General features: G+C 45.4%; 1 protein-coding gene across 1 annotated transcript in view; it reads right to left on the bottom strand.

Annotated features, from left to right (window-relative positions):
• Positions 1-7531: 7531 nt before the first annotated feature.
• WNT3A (Wnt family member 3A) overlaps positions 7532-16631 on the bottom strand; it is a 71943-nt gene continuing 62843 nt past the window's right edge. Inside the window, exons 3-4 of the mRNA XM_088150026.1 lie at positions 9045-9310; positions 7532-8011 (exon numbers count right to left, since the gene is read on the bottom strand). Of these exons, the coding sequence (XP_088006152.1) occupies positions 7532-8011; positions 9045-9310 (746 nt within the window). The remainder of the gene's footprint in view (positions 8012-9044; positions 9311-16631) is intronic.

The raw sequence follows: 16631 nt of genomic DNA, 5'->3' as shown, positions 1-16631 counted from the left end.
TTACTAATATACACATCTATTCATAAAATAAATTATCATTAAAAAACCCATCAGATTTAAAAGAAGAGGGCGAGGGGAGAGTCGCCAATCTGCTACGGACAATAGCTTTAGAGTTCGGGATGGTTTTGACCCGTGTTGAATCGCAACTGGGCTCGTTGGCAAAGGACCGCTGAGCGCGGAACCGAGCGGGTCGGAATGGAGGGCCGGCCGTGCCGTAAAAGGAGCAACTTCCGGAAGCAGAGGCAGGAGGGGACTGGTCCACCTCCACGGCCCCAAGGGTTAGGCGTCTGCAAGGACAGGAACTCTCCGCCTCATGTGCCGTTTGGCTGCTTAACCTGGACAGAGGTAGGACAGACCCAGATATTTTCTAAGCCGGATAGGAACAAATCCGAACAGGGTTAGTGTTCAGTGTTTCTCAACCTCAGCAACTTTAAGATGGGTGGACTTCAACACCCAGAATTCCCCAGCCAGCATGCTGGCTGGGGAATTCTGGGAGTTGAAGTCCACTCATTTTAAAACATGCTGGCTAGGGAATTCTGGGAGTTGAAGTCCACCCATCTTAAAGCATGCTGGATGGAGAATTCTGGGAGTTGAAGTTCACACATTTTAAAGCATGCTGGATGGAGAATTCTGGGAGTTGAAGTCCACATTTCTTAAAGCATGGTGGATGGAGAATTCTGAGAGTTGAACTCCAGTCATCTTAAAGCATGCTGGCTGGGGAATTCTGGGAGTTGAAGTCCACTCATCTTAAAGCATGGTGGATGGAGAATTCTGAGAGTTGAACTCCAGTCATCTTAAAGCATGCTGGCTGGGGAATTCTGGGAGTTGAAGTCCACACATTTTAAAGCATGCTGGATGGAGAATTCTGGGAGTTGAAGTCCACATTTCTTAAAGCATGGTGGATGGAGAATTCTGAGAGTTGAACTCCAGTCATCTTAAAGCATGCTGGCTGGGGAATTCTGGGAGTTGAAGTCCACATTTCTTAACACATGCTGGCTGGGGAATTCTGGGAGTTGAAGTCCACATTTCTTAATGCATGCTGGCTGGGGAATTTGGGAGTTGAAGTTCACACATTTTAAAGCATGCTGGATGGAGAATTCTGGGAGTTGAAGTCCGCTCATCTTAAAGATGCTGAGGTTGAGAAACACTGCCTTAGAAGATTCTGATGCCTTCATTTCCTGTTCCTTTTAAAGACCTAGCATGGAAGACCCACCTGGAGGATTGTCCCCAAAACCGAATCAATTTGTGGTTAGAAGAGAGCCCCTGTTCCCCTTGTACTTCCTTTCTACTTTCCTGGGTCTTTCGGTTGGTTTTTATTTTCCCCTGAATTCTGCTTTAACGAGCAGAACGCCTAAACATTGTGGAATCAGCACAGGCTGAGTTTGCTATGGCTTTCCATTGCATTTTCCCCACTCGACCTACATGACTGGAGTGAGTCTGTTGGGGGGGGGGCGGACAGGGAGGTGGGATGCCCTGAAAACAGAAGCCCTGTAGAAAAGTGACCTTAATGTGATTGATGGAGGGCGGATGGCTGCTACTTTTCTCAGCATCTTCCTGCAGGGTCTCTATATTCCCGTAGACCGGTAAAACCCCACCCCAAAATAACCTCGATAGAAGTGGCTGTACAATCCTGCCAAAAGGACGCCTTTTTAGCAGTGTTTTATCCGTGTACATGTGCTCAGTGACCAGTGGAGCAATTTAATGGTTTCAGATTACTGCACGTGCACAGTGGTTGAAATGAGTTAGTATTTGTGGAAGATCAATCAATCAGTCAGGAATGTGGGTGGCAGATAAGGACAGGGGTTGCCTTTCCCCATCAAATGGGCAGAAGTTTACACTGGTAAACGTGACACTTTAATTAGAAGTTGGGCCAAACTGTATGACGGTTGGGTTAGCCCAACACTCAACCCAGTTAAGCGTGTTATGAAAAATTGCATTCAATCTGCTGGGTCGTTTGGCCGTGTTTAGTGAATGCCTTGCAAGGCTAGCTCTGCCGTGAGGCATAATGACAGGATTATGATAAGCTGGGCATGAGGGACAGACCCCACCTACCGTCTGTTTCTCTAGCTGGAGTTGAGAATGCCAACTTTTCAGTGGCCTGAAAATAAGATGAACCCATTAGCCCAGGCAACTTCCGAAAAGGAGCTTTCATTCTGCCCACTGAAGAGTAACAAAACCTTCTCGATCACTCCTGACTTGTGAAGAGATGTCATGTGAATTGGGGCAATGGCACAGAGGTTGTTTTCCTCTCTGCCCAGAATGAAATCACCTTCCAGAAACATCTGGATGGCCATGGAACTGATGGCACTGAGAACAGTTTTGGGGTGAAGAATCCTTTGGGGGGCTCTCGGGTAGCATTAAGCCACCTTCACTGTGCACCATGGCCCTCACGCACATTCTCCCAGAGCTTCTACAAAAGCAAACATGCTGGATGCCATGGTCTAAGTAAGACCCCCAGAGACCAGAATACCAAGGATAACAAATTCTGAAGTGGTAACTGAATCCTTAAGTGTTTATGACTGAAATGGCAGAAGTGGGTCACTTCAGCTTAAAGGGAGCATCTCTCATGATCAAGAAGTCCTCCATACAGGTGTTCCTCCATACGGAAGTTTCCTCCCCACAAAAGATGTCTGGGGGAAGGGCCTGAAAAACTCAGTCTTCTGCATGATATAACCCTTCTTCTAGTTGGGTTGACACAACGCATGGAAAGTGATGATGGAATTAGCCCATTTTGGGGGGTTGTGTACAACACATTAAAACAACTTTTTTTTACATCATGGTTCACATATTGTACGAATACTGCTGCAAAGTATCTAATCTCCTGGGTAAGCACTGTTGGTGAACATGACCTCCTGTTTGAGTAGAGTCTTCTCTGTACCTGCCCCTTTATCAGGAAGGAAGTCAAGATACAGGTTTATTATTTCTGTTTGAATGAGCTTTATGAATGAGACTATAGCTGTGACCCTCCTGTTACCTTGAGAACCATATGTCCCATAATTCCCAGCCAGCATGATCACTGCCTATGCTGGTTGGAAGCCTTGGAACTTAAAGGCTCAATGCATCATGCAGACTTCAAGGAGAAAGGTTGGGACTGTAGCCTCATGGTTTAGAAGTATTTCCAGTTGGATGTGAGAAGTTTGGATTATGAAATCTAAGAAAGAAAGTGAGATCTGGATTGCTAGAAAAGGGCAGGTAGACCGTGGTGGTCTTGGTGGTGGTGAGGACCTCCTCATCACCTCCAAAGGACCACCCAGAGATGATGCTGAAGTGTGACCTCTTATACACATTCTAGGCTATCTCTGAATCAGGAGATGTTGGCTGGAAACCTAGCTGTTTGGCACAGTGGAGGTGACTCTAAGGCCCAATAAATAGTAATAAATAAAAGCTATCAAGCTTAGGAAAATAAAACTAATGGAGAGACTTTTGAATCCTTCCCCAGCAATGCTTCTGAGCCTTCTCTGGGGACTTTTGAAAGCCTCCTGAGATGCTAGAATAAGGAATCCAGAAGAGAGGTGGAGAAGAAACACCACACTGAAAGTCTCATTCTTTTTGATCATCATTCCTGAAGATCTCCCTGTAGCTGCATTTCTGCCCTGACTTTCCGTCCTCTCAACTATATCTGAGAACCTTGGCAGGAGCAGAACATTCACCTCAAATGCTTCCCTTCCAAGGCACTGGAAATGCTCTCCAATGATTCCCTAAGGATCAACTATTCTGTCTCTAGGACCTACGATTATTGTGTATCCCAGTGTTGCTGAAATTCAATCAGGGTATCTTCCTCCCAAGTCCCATCTTTGATGGAAGAGAATGAAGGACCTCTGTAATGTTGTCCCAGATGTAATTCCTCTCCAGTAGGATTCACCTGGATTTGTATTGAGCTCATCACTGGGGCTCTTCTCATTTTTGGAAGATGTGTCTCTCTCCCTTGCCAATCCTTTTCCATCTACCATATCAAGTGCTTCTGGGACCAACCACGAGCAGAACTTTTAAGAGAGTAAAAGGAATCACCTCTTCAGCCTAGTTGGTCCTTGTTCTTCCCTCAGTTCAGGGACAAGCAAGAAAAAGAGGCAGAGAATAAATATTGCATATAGGAGTGATTCTTTGGGGAATTTTGTTAGAGTTCCCAAAGACCCTATTTGCCGACAACTGGAAAAACTGAAATATACAGCCAGATGTCCATTGGCCTCACACCTTCATGGATCTAGAAGAAGACAGAGAACATCCAATGATCACTGAACATCCAACGTTCCTGGCCAGTTACCCCATTTGCAAATAGTGACAGAGGGGACTTTGGTACTGGAGTTTGTTCTTGGTTTTGACAATGGTCAAATAAAGCTCCTGCTGATATTAGTTTAGACTAGTGTTTAGATCAGTGTTTCTCAACCTTGGCAACTTGAAGATGGGTGGATTTCAACTCCCAGAATTCCCCAGCCAGCAATTCTGGGAGTTGAAGTCCACCCATCTTCAAGTTGCCAAGGTTGAGAAACACTGGTTTAGATAAATGCTACAGGATGAAATTGACAGAAAGTTGAAAGTTGAAATTTCTTCCTGAAATTTGCCCTCCCCTTTCAAACACCTCCTCATCTTCAACCACATCTCAGCTGAAACATGAGAATTGTGACCTGGGATGAAATGAGACCATCCACTGCCTATTGGTCTGTTCAAAGCTCCCAAGGTGTTAGCGTATTATTTCAGAGGTTCGTGAGACCCAGAAAACACAAGGAGGAGTAAACCTGTGGCTTGCATAGTAAGTTTGATATTCTGGAAGATTGATCCTAGTTAGGGGGGCAGAACCCCCCTAAATGTGTGGCCTGATGGTCTATAGACTTTGTGGAGAGATATTTTAACTATTATTCTCTTCACTGGACCTAAAACAAGTTGCAAAATCCAAGTGCATAGAGATAAAACTTCCATTTCTGTTGGTACTCGATGTGCTCCATTCTAGGATTCCTTTCCACATCTCAGGAGAACATGGGGGGAGTGTCAGGGGCAACTTCCCACAATAGGCTGAGAAACGTGCTTCCACCCCTGATAGAAATCTGGGGAAACAAGGGCAGGTCAACTGTTCTGATCTTGTCACCCGGTCCCTGGGATTCAATTTATGCAATCAGCTTGGCAATTAATTAACCACTCCCCGGGTCAGTGCACCTCTGGAGATGATGTCTAGCCATATTGATGTTGACCCTGAAAGGACATTGGTCCCTCCCTGGAACACCCCTTCTGGGGTTTGGTACACCAGATACAAGACACAACTAAATGCCAGTGGTCCACCATGTGATGCAAGCCCCACCTTTTTGTAGGTGCATTGTGACACCATGTGTGTGAACAAAGGGGTGCAGGACTTGCATGGTGAATGTGCAACTCTGCTTTTGTCTTTTGACAAAAATGTGAGATCCTGTGGATGCCTCTGCAGAAACACTATCCAGGAACACTTGGGAAGACACCATGGGCTTCTCTGGTCTCCATACAGACCTATGCTCTGAAGTCCTCCATGTTTATCTCTTGTGCATGGCCATCAAAAATACACCCCTCCTATTTGAGGAACTGGTGGCCTTCTTGACATAGTAACACACTTTCCCCACTTGAGCACTCTCCAGATGCAACTTGGAGTAAACTACTAGGTTGAGAAGACTTGGGTGGGGGCTGAGTGTTTGGAGAAACGCAGCTATCATTGTCCTCAGAGATCCAGGGGCTTCGCATGAAGGCCCATCTCTGTGAACTGCACCAGCCTTTTTAGATCCATGTGTGCATGCAGAGAGTAAGGAAGATGACCTCGATGGAAAAGTGCTAAACTGTTTCCTAGGCAAAAGGGGCTGAAATATTTTTTAAGTCCAAAACAACAAGATAACATTCAGAAGAAGCTCAGGCAGACACCTCCCTGATTCACAAGAGTATAAGAAGGAGAAGGAGGTCAGCACAATCAGACTTGTGAGATTCTGCTATTCTAGCCCAATTTCTCAACCTTGGCAGCTTTCAGATGTGTGGACTTCAACTCCCAGAATTCCCCAGCCAGCCATTCTGGGAGTTGAAGTCCACACATCTGAAAGCTGCCAAGGTTGAGAAGAACTGTCCTAGCCAATTTCAATCAAAATAGTTGTAGCCTTCCTGCAGAGTTGATTTCCTGATCTGGTATACCTTGTGGGGCTGACCGTGCAGGACAGGAACCAACTCCCTGGATGTTTCTTCAAGAACAGTGAGAACATCTCAAGAAGTGTTTCAAATGCCTAGCCATCCCCAGCTCCTGTGACAAGCAACATGAGAGGATTCTTTTGCTCTGGAAAGTCAAAGTTGGAGGATCTCGTCAGTTTAGATAGGAGAAAGACTTTTCTTCTAAAACGTGACTTGCATGAAAAAGGACCTGGTTGTAAAGGGGCTGCACATCTGAATACCCAAGGTGTGAAAATGTGGAAAAAGCACTTCGACACAGGACAATGGGCACATAGCATCAGGATGTTTTCCTTTGAATCAGAACCCCACCAAGTGATGGTGATGACCATCAATCTAACACTTTATTTCATGTCTTGTGTGGCTTGGATGAAGATGAAGAATATTCAGGGAGAAGGGGCTGATTCCCTCTCTCCCCATCACTGCAATACAATATTGTTTCAACCGTACAGTAAGGCATCGATCACAAGAGAACTGTTGATTGGATCTGCATTGTCCAAGGCTAGCTAAAGGGTCCACCGCTACGATACGATTTCTCGTGGCATGATGAGAAATAGACCCACGAAATGTGCCTTATCCTCAAAACCCATTCCAGGCTGAGAGAGAGTTCTACACATCGTTGACATGGGGGTCAGCCCGGGTGCCTGTGCATGTGTGTGTATTTTGTCCAACATGTCATACAAGCATGATTGTCTCCTCAAAGGATAGAAGTGGGGTTGGGGACCTCACCTCCCATATGTTACAAGACACGGTGTCAACCAGTTCAGGAGAAACACACCTGGCCAGTCCACAGAGCAAAAGGTCATCTTCAACTCCTTTTAGTTCCATCAAGAAGTTAAGGGAGAGCTTTTGTAAACCACAACCTGTGGACCGTTTTGAATTCTGTACATCAGAACCCAACAGTTGAAATCCTGCTTTACAGGTGGTGCTGTAACAGGAGGATCCTCACGTAGAAACGTCTTCGGTGCTCAGCATTCACAAACAGGTCAGGGTTCAGGAAGAGACTCAACTTTGACTGAAGGAGGCCTGCCTTAGGGCTTGGAAGAAGGAAGAGGGGACACCCCAGAAGACTGCTATAGAGCATTCCTTACCCAATTCTACGTTTAGTTAAAGAAACAACCATCTCCTCTCCTAGAACGACAGTGAGAATGAACGACTGGTTTGTTCATTTCTCCTGTTGATGGCAGTTGCACAGTTAACTTCCAGGTGTGACAATCAAGAAGAAATTAGACCTATTCTAGCCCACCCATTTTACTTACTCTCTCTCTCTCTCTGTTTGTTTCCATTCAATCTCAAGAAGTCGTTTTTCCCCACTAAAAAAAAAGTTGCCTCTGGTTCATCTCCTACATGGGAGGGAGTTGCATTTTTACTTGCATGTGTGAACATCATAGATCCTTATACACTCCTGGCAGCTGACGTAGCAACACCAGTGGAAGATACAATGACACTTCTCCTTCCTCTTCTCAGTCCTCGTGTTGTGTCCGCGGCCACAGCACAGGAGGTCACAGCCATCAATGCCGTGGGAGCTGATGTTGCAGATTCGGTCGCGGGTGCCAAACGAGCCGGTTTCAGGGTTGGGCTCGCAAAAGTTTGGGGAGTTCTCATAATAGACCAGGTCCCGCTCCGTCGGCGCTTTGAAGAAATTATATTTGGGTCGCAGCGTTTCTACCCAGCCGCGGGACTCTCGATGCTTCTCCACCACCATCTCAGACGCGCTGTCGTATTTATCCTTGAGGTAGTCTCCAATGACCCGGAAATCTGGCTGAGACCACCAACAGGTCTTGACCTCACAGCTGCCCGACAACCCATGGCACTTGCATTTGAGGTGCATGTGGTCTAGGATGGACTGAAAAAGAAAGAAAGAAACAAAAAACAGAGGGGGAGGGAGAAGGAGAAGTGAGAACATCAGTTGACCTTGTGAGTCAATATTAGAACTGGTGTCCTAAAGGGTTGGAAGATTGTGGATAACTCAGAACCTGTTAGTCCTACTAGGTAGACCAGAGCAGGAACTCAACTCCACAGGAAGGCTAAAGCTACTTTGACTGAGATGGGCTAGAATAACATAATCTCTCAAGTCGGATTGTGCTGGACCTCCTCCCCCTTCTTATACTCCATTGAACTAGGGAGGTGTCTGCCTGATCCGCTTCTGAATGTTACCTGGATGTTCTGGACTTAAAAAGTGTTTCAGCCCTTTTTGCCTAGGGAACAGTCAAGGTCATCTTCCTTACTGTCTACAACAGTGTTTCTCAACCTCAGCAACTTTAAGATGGGTGGACTTCAACTCCCAGAATTCTATGCTGGCTGGGGAATTTGGGGAGTTGAAGTCCACCCTTCTTAAAGTTGCTGAGGTTGAGAAACACTGATCTACAGATCCTTCAAATGAGTCGAAGTAGAAGCCAGTGCCCCCTAACTGAATTTCCACTCCTCAATCTGTCTGGGCAAACCACCTGCTCTGTTCTCTGCTTCATTTTTGCCCAAAATGGGCCATAACAGGTGGGCTGCAGTGAGGGAAGGCCTCTTGGACCCAAACAAGAAATACTTAAAATTGCATATTTTCAAGATCTATCTATCTATCTATCTATCTATCTATCTATCTATCTATCTATCTATCTATCTATCTATCTATCTATCTATCTATCAATCTATCTCATCTGAAGGTCCAGCTAGGAGGCAGCCTGTAGCTAACCTTGGCTGAGGAGCACCAAAGTGAAGCAAAATCAGACCTGGATGGCAGAGGTATTGGACGTGGATCCATTGCTTGTGGGTCACTGTCAAGAAAACAGTACGGATGTGTCTATGCGTCAATCTCAAATTGAAGGACACTATCATTTGATGGGGACAGCAGGAAGGGAACCCAAAGCTGAGGACACGATCCTTACCGTCCGTCCAGCTTCGTTGTTGTGCCTGTTCATGGCTGAGCGAGCGTCTGGCCTGTTCTCCCGCGCATCTGCAAACTCTCGGGAAACCATGCTCCCAAACTCCACGTCCTCGCTGCAGCCACCCCACTTCCAGCCTTCTCCGGGGGGACCTTTGTGACGGGTGTCACAGCCGCAGATGGTGGCGGATCCTTCCGCGCAGGATCGTGTCACTGCAAAGGCCACCCCGGCCGAAGCAATGGCATGGACGAAGGCTGACTCCCTGGTAGCTGTGGGAAGAGAGACAACACCACGTCCCACAGCTCAGACCGGGCAGAACATTGCAAGCAGGTCTCCCCAATCTGCTGACCTTCAGGCGCGTTGAACGATTGCTTGTTGTTCCTTCTGGCTGGGGATTATCGCAGCCAACAGATCAGAGGAGGTGGAAATGTGTAAAGCAGCACTTAGATGTTTTGGAAATCAAAGCTGTTCTGAAATCGTGTTCTGTACTGGTGGTGGGGATGCTCACCTGCTTTTTTCTAAAACTGGAATCTCTTCTGGAAGGTGTAACGCTGCTTTTGGGGCACCCTGGCTGAGAAAGCAGGCAAGAAGGAATCCTAGAATCCTAGAGTTGGAATGCACCAGAGAGGCCGTCTAGTCTGACCCCCTGCTAAGTCCAAGATCCACATTTCTGACAGATGATCATCCAGCCTCTGTTTGAAGATCTCCAGCAAAGGAGAACTCCCCAGTTCACGTGGCAGCCCATTCCACCGGCTGACAGTTCACATACAGGTAGTCCTTGCTTAACAACCATTTGTTTAGCAGCCATTCAAAGTTGCAACGGTGCTGAACAAAGGGACTTACAACCGGTCCTCGCACTTACAACTGTCGCAGCACCTCCGCAGTCATGTGATCGCGATCTGGGTGTTTGGCAACCAGCTCACGTTTATGACGGTTGCAGCATCCCGGGGTCACATGATCGCCATTTATGACCTTCCCAGCCGGCTTCCGGCAAGCAAAATCAATGGGGAACTGCATGATTTGCTTAAGACTGTGGTGATTCGCTTAACGACCCTGCAAAAAAGGTCGTAAAATCAGGTGTGACTTGCTTAACAACTGCCCCACTTAACAACGAATTTTCCAGTCCCTATTGTGGTCATTAAGTGAGGACTACCTGTAGTCTGGAAATTCATGTTCATGACTAGCTTCAACCTCCTTCCTCGCAATTTTAGCCCCTTGGTCTCCATCCTGCCCTCCAGACCAGCTATAGACCTAGCGAATGCACTCATTTAACATGCTAAACCTGGGTTAGTTTTTTGGGGACGGCAGGTGTCGTGCAAACCTATGGAGTGCAACTGGTGATTTTTAAAAATCTGATGATCTGAAAAGTTCTTAACAGGAAAATAGTTTGGGGAAATTTCCTTTTTATTGTGCAGCACTGTTCCAAACAGGTAAGAGATGGAAATTCCCCAGGAGGCTGACCTGACAGGTTTATCAGCCGAACTGGAAATGCAGTTTTATGCTATCTTTAAATTCACACCTGCCCGCTGGCTGTTTTTTTCAGACTTGTGGAAAGATAAACCCAAATCCAAATGCGCTTTCGCAGGGCCATTCCAAATGTTTGCATTAAAGGTCGCACGTCCACAGCCTCTTCAAAGTCCAGAAGCTTCCAGAAATAAGGAGTTTTGTTTTAATCGCACCATCTCAGGCACGTGTCCCACGAGGCGGTTCACACACATCCTACCTGCTTAACCGTAATGGAGGTAGCCAGTTTCGCCTTAGCAAATGTGACCCACCCAGTGCAGTTTATGTCTGAGCCAGACCACAGGCACTTGTCCAACAAACCATGATTTTTTTTAAAATCTGATTTTGTATTAAATAAACCAGGTCATTCGCTAGGATGTGTCCTTTCACACGTAGCAGTAATCTCTCAATGAGACGGGGTGGGCAATTCTCAAAGGATACGCTCCCTCTTAAAAATCTTAACCCACAAGGCCCGTTCAGACGTGGCCTTAAACTCATGCAGAATGCAAATGGAAGACATTTTTGATGGAGATTTAGAGGTAAAAGTTATGCGCTCGAGTGTATCCTTCAAAACCAGATTTTTTTAAAAAAAGTATTCAATATGAGTCTTTAGCTGATAGAACAGGAAAAAGAGAGAGTGTCAATTCTAAGGGGGGGGGGGAAATTGGCTGGGAAATATGGCTGTGTCAAAGGGCAACCCCTAGCTCACGATGGCAGATCTCAGAGTTGGACCTGGATGGGAGACCACCAGGAAATGCCAGGCAGTCAGGAAAAAAATCCCACAAGATGGCCGTGGCAATTCCTTTCTGTGCTGTGGCCAAGAGGAAGACTTGGTTGTGCCTATAAAGCATCAGGATTCAAGTGGACTTGAAGGAGATGGGTTTGCCCAACTTGGGGGCCAAAATCTAAGCGGACCTTGGCTGATCTCCTAAGCGTGAAGAAGGAACGGATCTGGCTCGGATTGTGTTGGAGGCACCAAGAAATGCCAAGGGTGACCTAGAACAGGGTGTTTTGTGCTGTCTTTGGTGGAACCCGGTGGAACGTGATGGGGTTCTTAAGAGACAAAAAAAACCCACCTTTCCCTCGAACACAACCAATTTTCTATTCCTAGATCAGTGTTTCTCAACCTTGGCAACTTTAAGCTGGGTGGACTTCAACTCCCAGAATTCCCCAGCCACCAACTTTGTGACAGTTCATTCTCTTGTTTGCATTTTCATGGTAGACGCAGGAAATGAATGACAGCCTTCTAGAGCGAACTTCAGGAAGAAAGTCCAATTTTGGCACTTTGGACCCTGCTGGGTGGCACCGTCAGCAGGACCCTTCCTTTCTTGTGGCTTTGAGGAGGGGAGGGGAACAGGAGACGAAGCCCCCAGCCTCTCCAGAAGATCTTCCAGCTTCTCACCTTCCCGGCCCCTGATGGTTAAGAGCAGACCTGACCCTTCTGAGCTCCAGTGAGCCTGCCTCAGGCTTTGTGGACGGGGGGAAGAAGAGAGAAACAGGATGAGAAGCACGCACTTGTAATGGAAGTGAGGGGTTATTAAGGTGCCATATAAAAATGTAAGCGCTTTGACAGAGATAAGAGGAGGGAGAGCTGGGGGCATATTTGTTCGCCAGCCTGGGTGGTTTTCAAGAGGTGCTGCAGAGACAAGCAGCAGGTCATGACTTGAGATGTTAGAAGAAGGCCTTCTGGAAGGTTGGCTGGCTGGGGGTGGGGGGTGGGTGGGCCGAAGGATGTGGGAAGGCAGAGCTTTTGAAACTAGGATGCATAAGGCCTCCGCCTTTGGCAGACACCTCTCCCTGCACATCAAAGCCCCCCTCTAGGAGATACAAGGCTTTGAGGAACCCTGTAGGTGCAGTTGGACATGTCTGGGAAAGGTGGAAGGAAAGAGAAGAAGAGGATGACCAGCAGCAAGGGGGATGGATTCAATTATGGTGGTGATGGAGGCACCATTGGAAGATCTGAAGGACCAGGTTGGGGATAGTTCATCCTGGAGAAGATCTATCTATGTGGTCGATAGGAGTCAAAAACAACTGGATGGCAATCAGTCAATCTATCTATCTATCTATCTATCTATCTATCTATCTATCTATCTATCTATCTATCTATCTATCTATCTATCTTGCTGGTGAAGCCTTGTTCCTTGAAGGGTGATCTTGGAGCTAGAAGCCCCCGAGAAAAGATTGCCAGCAGCTCTCCTTGGAAGAAAAAGATCTGTGGAATTAATTTGCTCTGCACTGAAGAGTGTCTACAGCACAGAATGGGACCTTCTTGACCAGTGTCCATATTTGGCCTCCTTGGGCAACTGCTAGGCTCCTCAAGTGGTGGCACCATGTTTTTCAGAGTTGGCAACTTTAAGATGGGTGGACTTCAACTTCATGCTGGCTGGGGAATTCTGGGAGTTGAAGTCCACTCATCTTAAAGTGGCCGAGTTTGGACAACACTGCTTTAAGGGCACCAAAAGCTGTCTGATGACCACGCTGGACATTTGATAATCCAGCACAGTTCTTTAAGGTCTATGACAACAAAAAGGACATTTTCCTTCACCTCTACTGAATTACAGTAATAAAAAAAAAAAAAAAGATTTGCATTCATATTTATTTTGTTTTACAGCATTGGTTCTTTCCCACAAGAGCAGGGCTAAAAATGCATATCACAAAATAAAACCCAAAGTTGGTTGTTTTGCTTTGTTTGTAAAATGATTCCATGCCTAAGCTGACATCCCATTGGAAGCACATTGGTTAATCCTCTAGCAGCTGCCTTCAGACTATCTGCAAAGCCTGGTTAATGTTCAGTCCAGTCTGGTGGTTAGTAGAAGGTCCCCTGGATAATGGGAACCCCGAAATGGATTAATTCAGGAAGCAAGCAATTAATGAGGTAGAGAAGCAGCAAATGCTTGTTTAATCCTAGCCAACTCTGAAAGGCTGTTAGACAGGTTTTGTGAAGAGCTAAAGCAATCTTCTTTAACTTCAGGCCTTCTGTCTTGAGATGTTAAATATGTCTTATGATCCTCCTGAATCATTAGAGTAAAATTCCATGTTTGTTATCAACATTTTATGCTTTCCCCCCACCCTCCCTGCAGATTCCCCACATTTCTTCTGTTTGTACTTAGCAGTGTTCAATTCCTCGTTAAAATCTGGAGCAGAATGAACAGCAAATTGAAAAACGCAATCTTGGTTAGTTTAATTTTTAATTTATTTTTGTTCTTCTAATGTCCCTTTGCATTCTCTTCCCAATGTATGAGATGATGTATCCATTTATATGTACCTTGCATGTTTTCTTCTTGGTAATACAGCTTGTCAGATTTAATAGGAATGTCAAAATAGAGCATGGCAAAGAACTGGCAATTGTTCTGTTCTTCTCTGGAATATGGCAAAACTGTCTTAATCCATACCCTTCCTGAACTCTTTCCAAAAGTAAATTCCCCACATTGGAAACACTTCACGGTGTCCCAAACGTTCTGTTCCCAAATTGCTGAATTCTGTACATCCCCAATTTGAAACTATTTTGGAAGCTCGTTTTATATTTATATATATATATATATATATATATATATATATATATATATATATATGTGTGTGTGTGTGTGTGTGTGTGTGTGTGTGTTCATATATGTGTATGCATGTGTATATGTGTTTGTGTGTCTATATAATATCAAGCTTCCAAATGATGATGATGGTGGTGATAATGAGGAATTCCCCAGCTGCAGAGAAATTGGGCATGATCAAATATTGCATTTAGATTTACTTGACAGGCTGTTGCATTCTGAAAGAAAAAGGAAGAATTTTTTTTAAAAAACTATCCACGTAGTTTTGTTATATGGAAGAGAGAAAGGCGTAACTCCTTTGAGCTGAATGTAATAAATGCCACGCCTTAAGAAAGCCGACCCAGACAGAAGCTCTGAGGGCTAATCCATGCAAAGACTCTAGTTTCTTGGGTGAAGAACTTTTGTCATAGATGGAATCAAGAATTTCATTAGCATCTCCATGGATGACCAGGAAGAGTAACAATTGGGTACTTCAGTCTCTCTAGGTGGGCCTGCCTTGGAAGACCACTGGGATGGTCTGTGGGAATGACCTTGAGAGACAGGAGGAAGAGCCGCAGATGAGGCAACCGACGTGGAAATGGTGTCTCAGCCCACAGAAGGAAAAAGGGCATGAGAAGCGTTTCAGAAGGGACCCTCCTGAGTTTCCCAGAGAGTAAAAGGAAAGGAAGGGAGAAATACTTTCAGTCTTGCAAGATTGATGTTAGCCTGTGTGGGAGTCCAGACCAGGAGCACAACCACAACCAGGAGTACTAGCTCTAACTTCATTGTGAGGTCACATTAACAGAATCTTAACAGATTCTGTGATCTTCCTCCTGTCTCTCAAAGTCATTCCCATATACCCCATTACAACCACTCAGAACATGGTGCCAAATCCAGCCGGTTTGCCTATGGGGTAAGAGCCACCATAGCTCTACAGCATCAGGGTTATAGCCCACACTACCTCCCCATGGATTTCCAGGGCCTGGTTTTAAGCTTTAAAATCCTAGATACCTTCATTCCTTTTGGGAAGTTAGTTCCCACTCTAATGGCGTTTCAGAAGTTGATTAAAATGGAGATCCTTTGGACAGAGTTTGAAAAGTAAATGGCAAGGGACAATTTTTGTTTGTTCTAGTTAGTCTTATCATTGTTACACTGAATGTTTGTATTTGTGGATATTTATGCTTGTTGTCAACTGCTGGGGGTCTTTGGGGGATATAGCACTATACTGGACAATAATACATAAGAAAATCACAATACGCTAATATAGATGCTTTAGCCAAGAAAAGAAATAAATTCAATATTGAACAAATCAACCGAGAGTTCTCACTCAAGGCATAAATGACGAGGCTTAAATTATCATCCTTTGGACATATTATGCCAAGTCCCAGCTCCCTTGGGAAGTCCGTAATGCTGGGAAAGATGGAAGGAAAGAGAAAGGGACGAGCAGCAGAAGGTGGAGGGACTCAGTTACAGTGGTGATGGTGCACCTTTGGAAGACTTGAAGCACCAGGTTGGGGACAGATTGTCCTGGAGGCCAATCATATGATGCTTTTCTAGCATCACATACTTCTCCAGAGAGCTGAGTCTTCACATAATGTGTCTGAAATAGGATAATTTGGGCCTGGTCATTTGTGCCTTGAGTGAGAACTCTGGGTTGATCTGTTCAACGATCCACTGGTTTGTTTTCTTAACTGTCCACGGTATTCTCAGGAGTCTTCTCAAACCCCAAATTTCAAAAGTATCAATACTCTTCCTATCCTGCTTCTTCAAGTCCAACTTTCGCTTCCATAGAGGGTCACAGGGAAGACCATGGCTTACATGATTCTGATCTTTGTAGGTATAGACCCATCACAGCATTTGAATATCTTTTCCAAGACCTTCATGGCTGCTCTACCAATTGCTAGTCTGGGGCATCTTTCTTGACTGCTGATTCCTTTACTGTTGATGGTGGATCCTAAAAGGCAGAAGCTATCCACCACCTCGGGAGCTTCATTGTCAGTTATGAGGCAGGTCTCTGTACCTGTCACCATTAGTTTGGTCTCCTGAATATTTAATCTTAGCCCCATTTTTGCACTGCCCTCCTTGACTTTCATCACTTGATGCTGCAGATCCTTTGCATTTTCAGCTACCAGTCCTGAGATATAAGGACATACCAAATAAACGTACTATACTAAATATACTGAAAATCTCAAAAAAGGAACACCGGGCTCATCTAGAACCACAATGCAGACACCAGCAACCACAAATTTGGGAGAAAGCCTTGAGTTGCCTGACCTGGAGACAGTCTCTTCTGCCAATACATTTCAGTGGGACCTATCTAGGCAGACATTGGCTTCAGCATTAAAAAAAAAACACAGCGAAATCAAAATTTGGTTTCCAACGTTCCCAATATTTTTGCCAAAAGCAGCGTTCCAAGCACTGTGATTACTCCTCCCATCTTGTTTTACTCCCTTCTAGCCTTTAGGCACACCTTCCCACACATTAGTGGCATTCCCCATAAATTACCGGCGCGCTAAAGATTTCCAAGTCCTTTTATTTCTCTTCTTTTCCTGGGACAATCTCC

The sequence above is a fragment of the Python bivittatus genome, unplaced genomic scaffold (assembly GCF_059951505.1).
Source record: "Python bivittatus isolate LINGU-HERP-01145 unplaced genomic scaffold, Pbiv_v1 ctg000610_np1212, whole genome shotgun sequence".
NCBI lineage: Eukaryota > Metazoa > Chordata > Lepidosauria > Squamata > Pythonidae > Python > Python bivittatus.
Note: the sequence above shows the minus strand (reverse complement) of the source record. Positions and strands in the feature narration are given on the sequence as shown.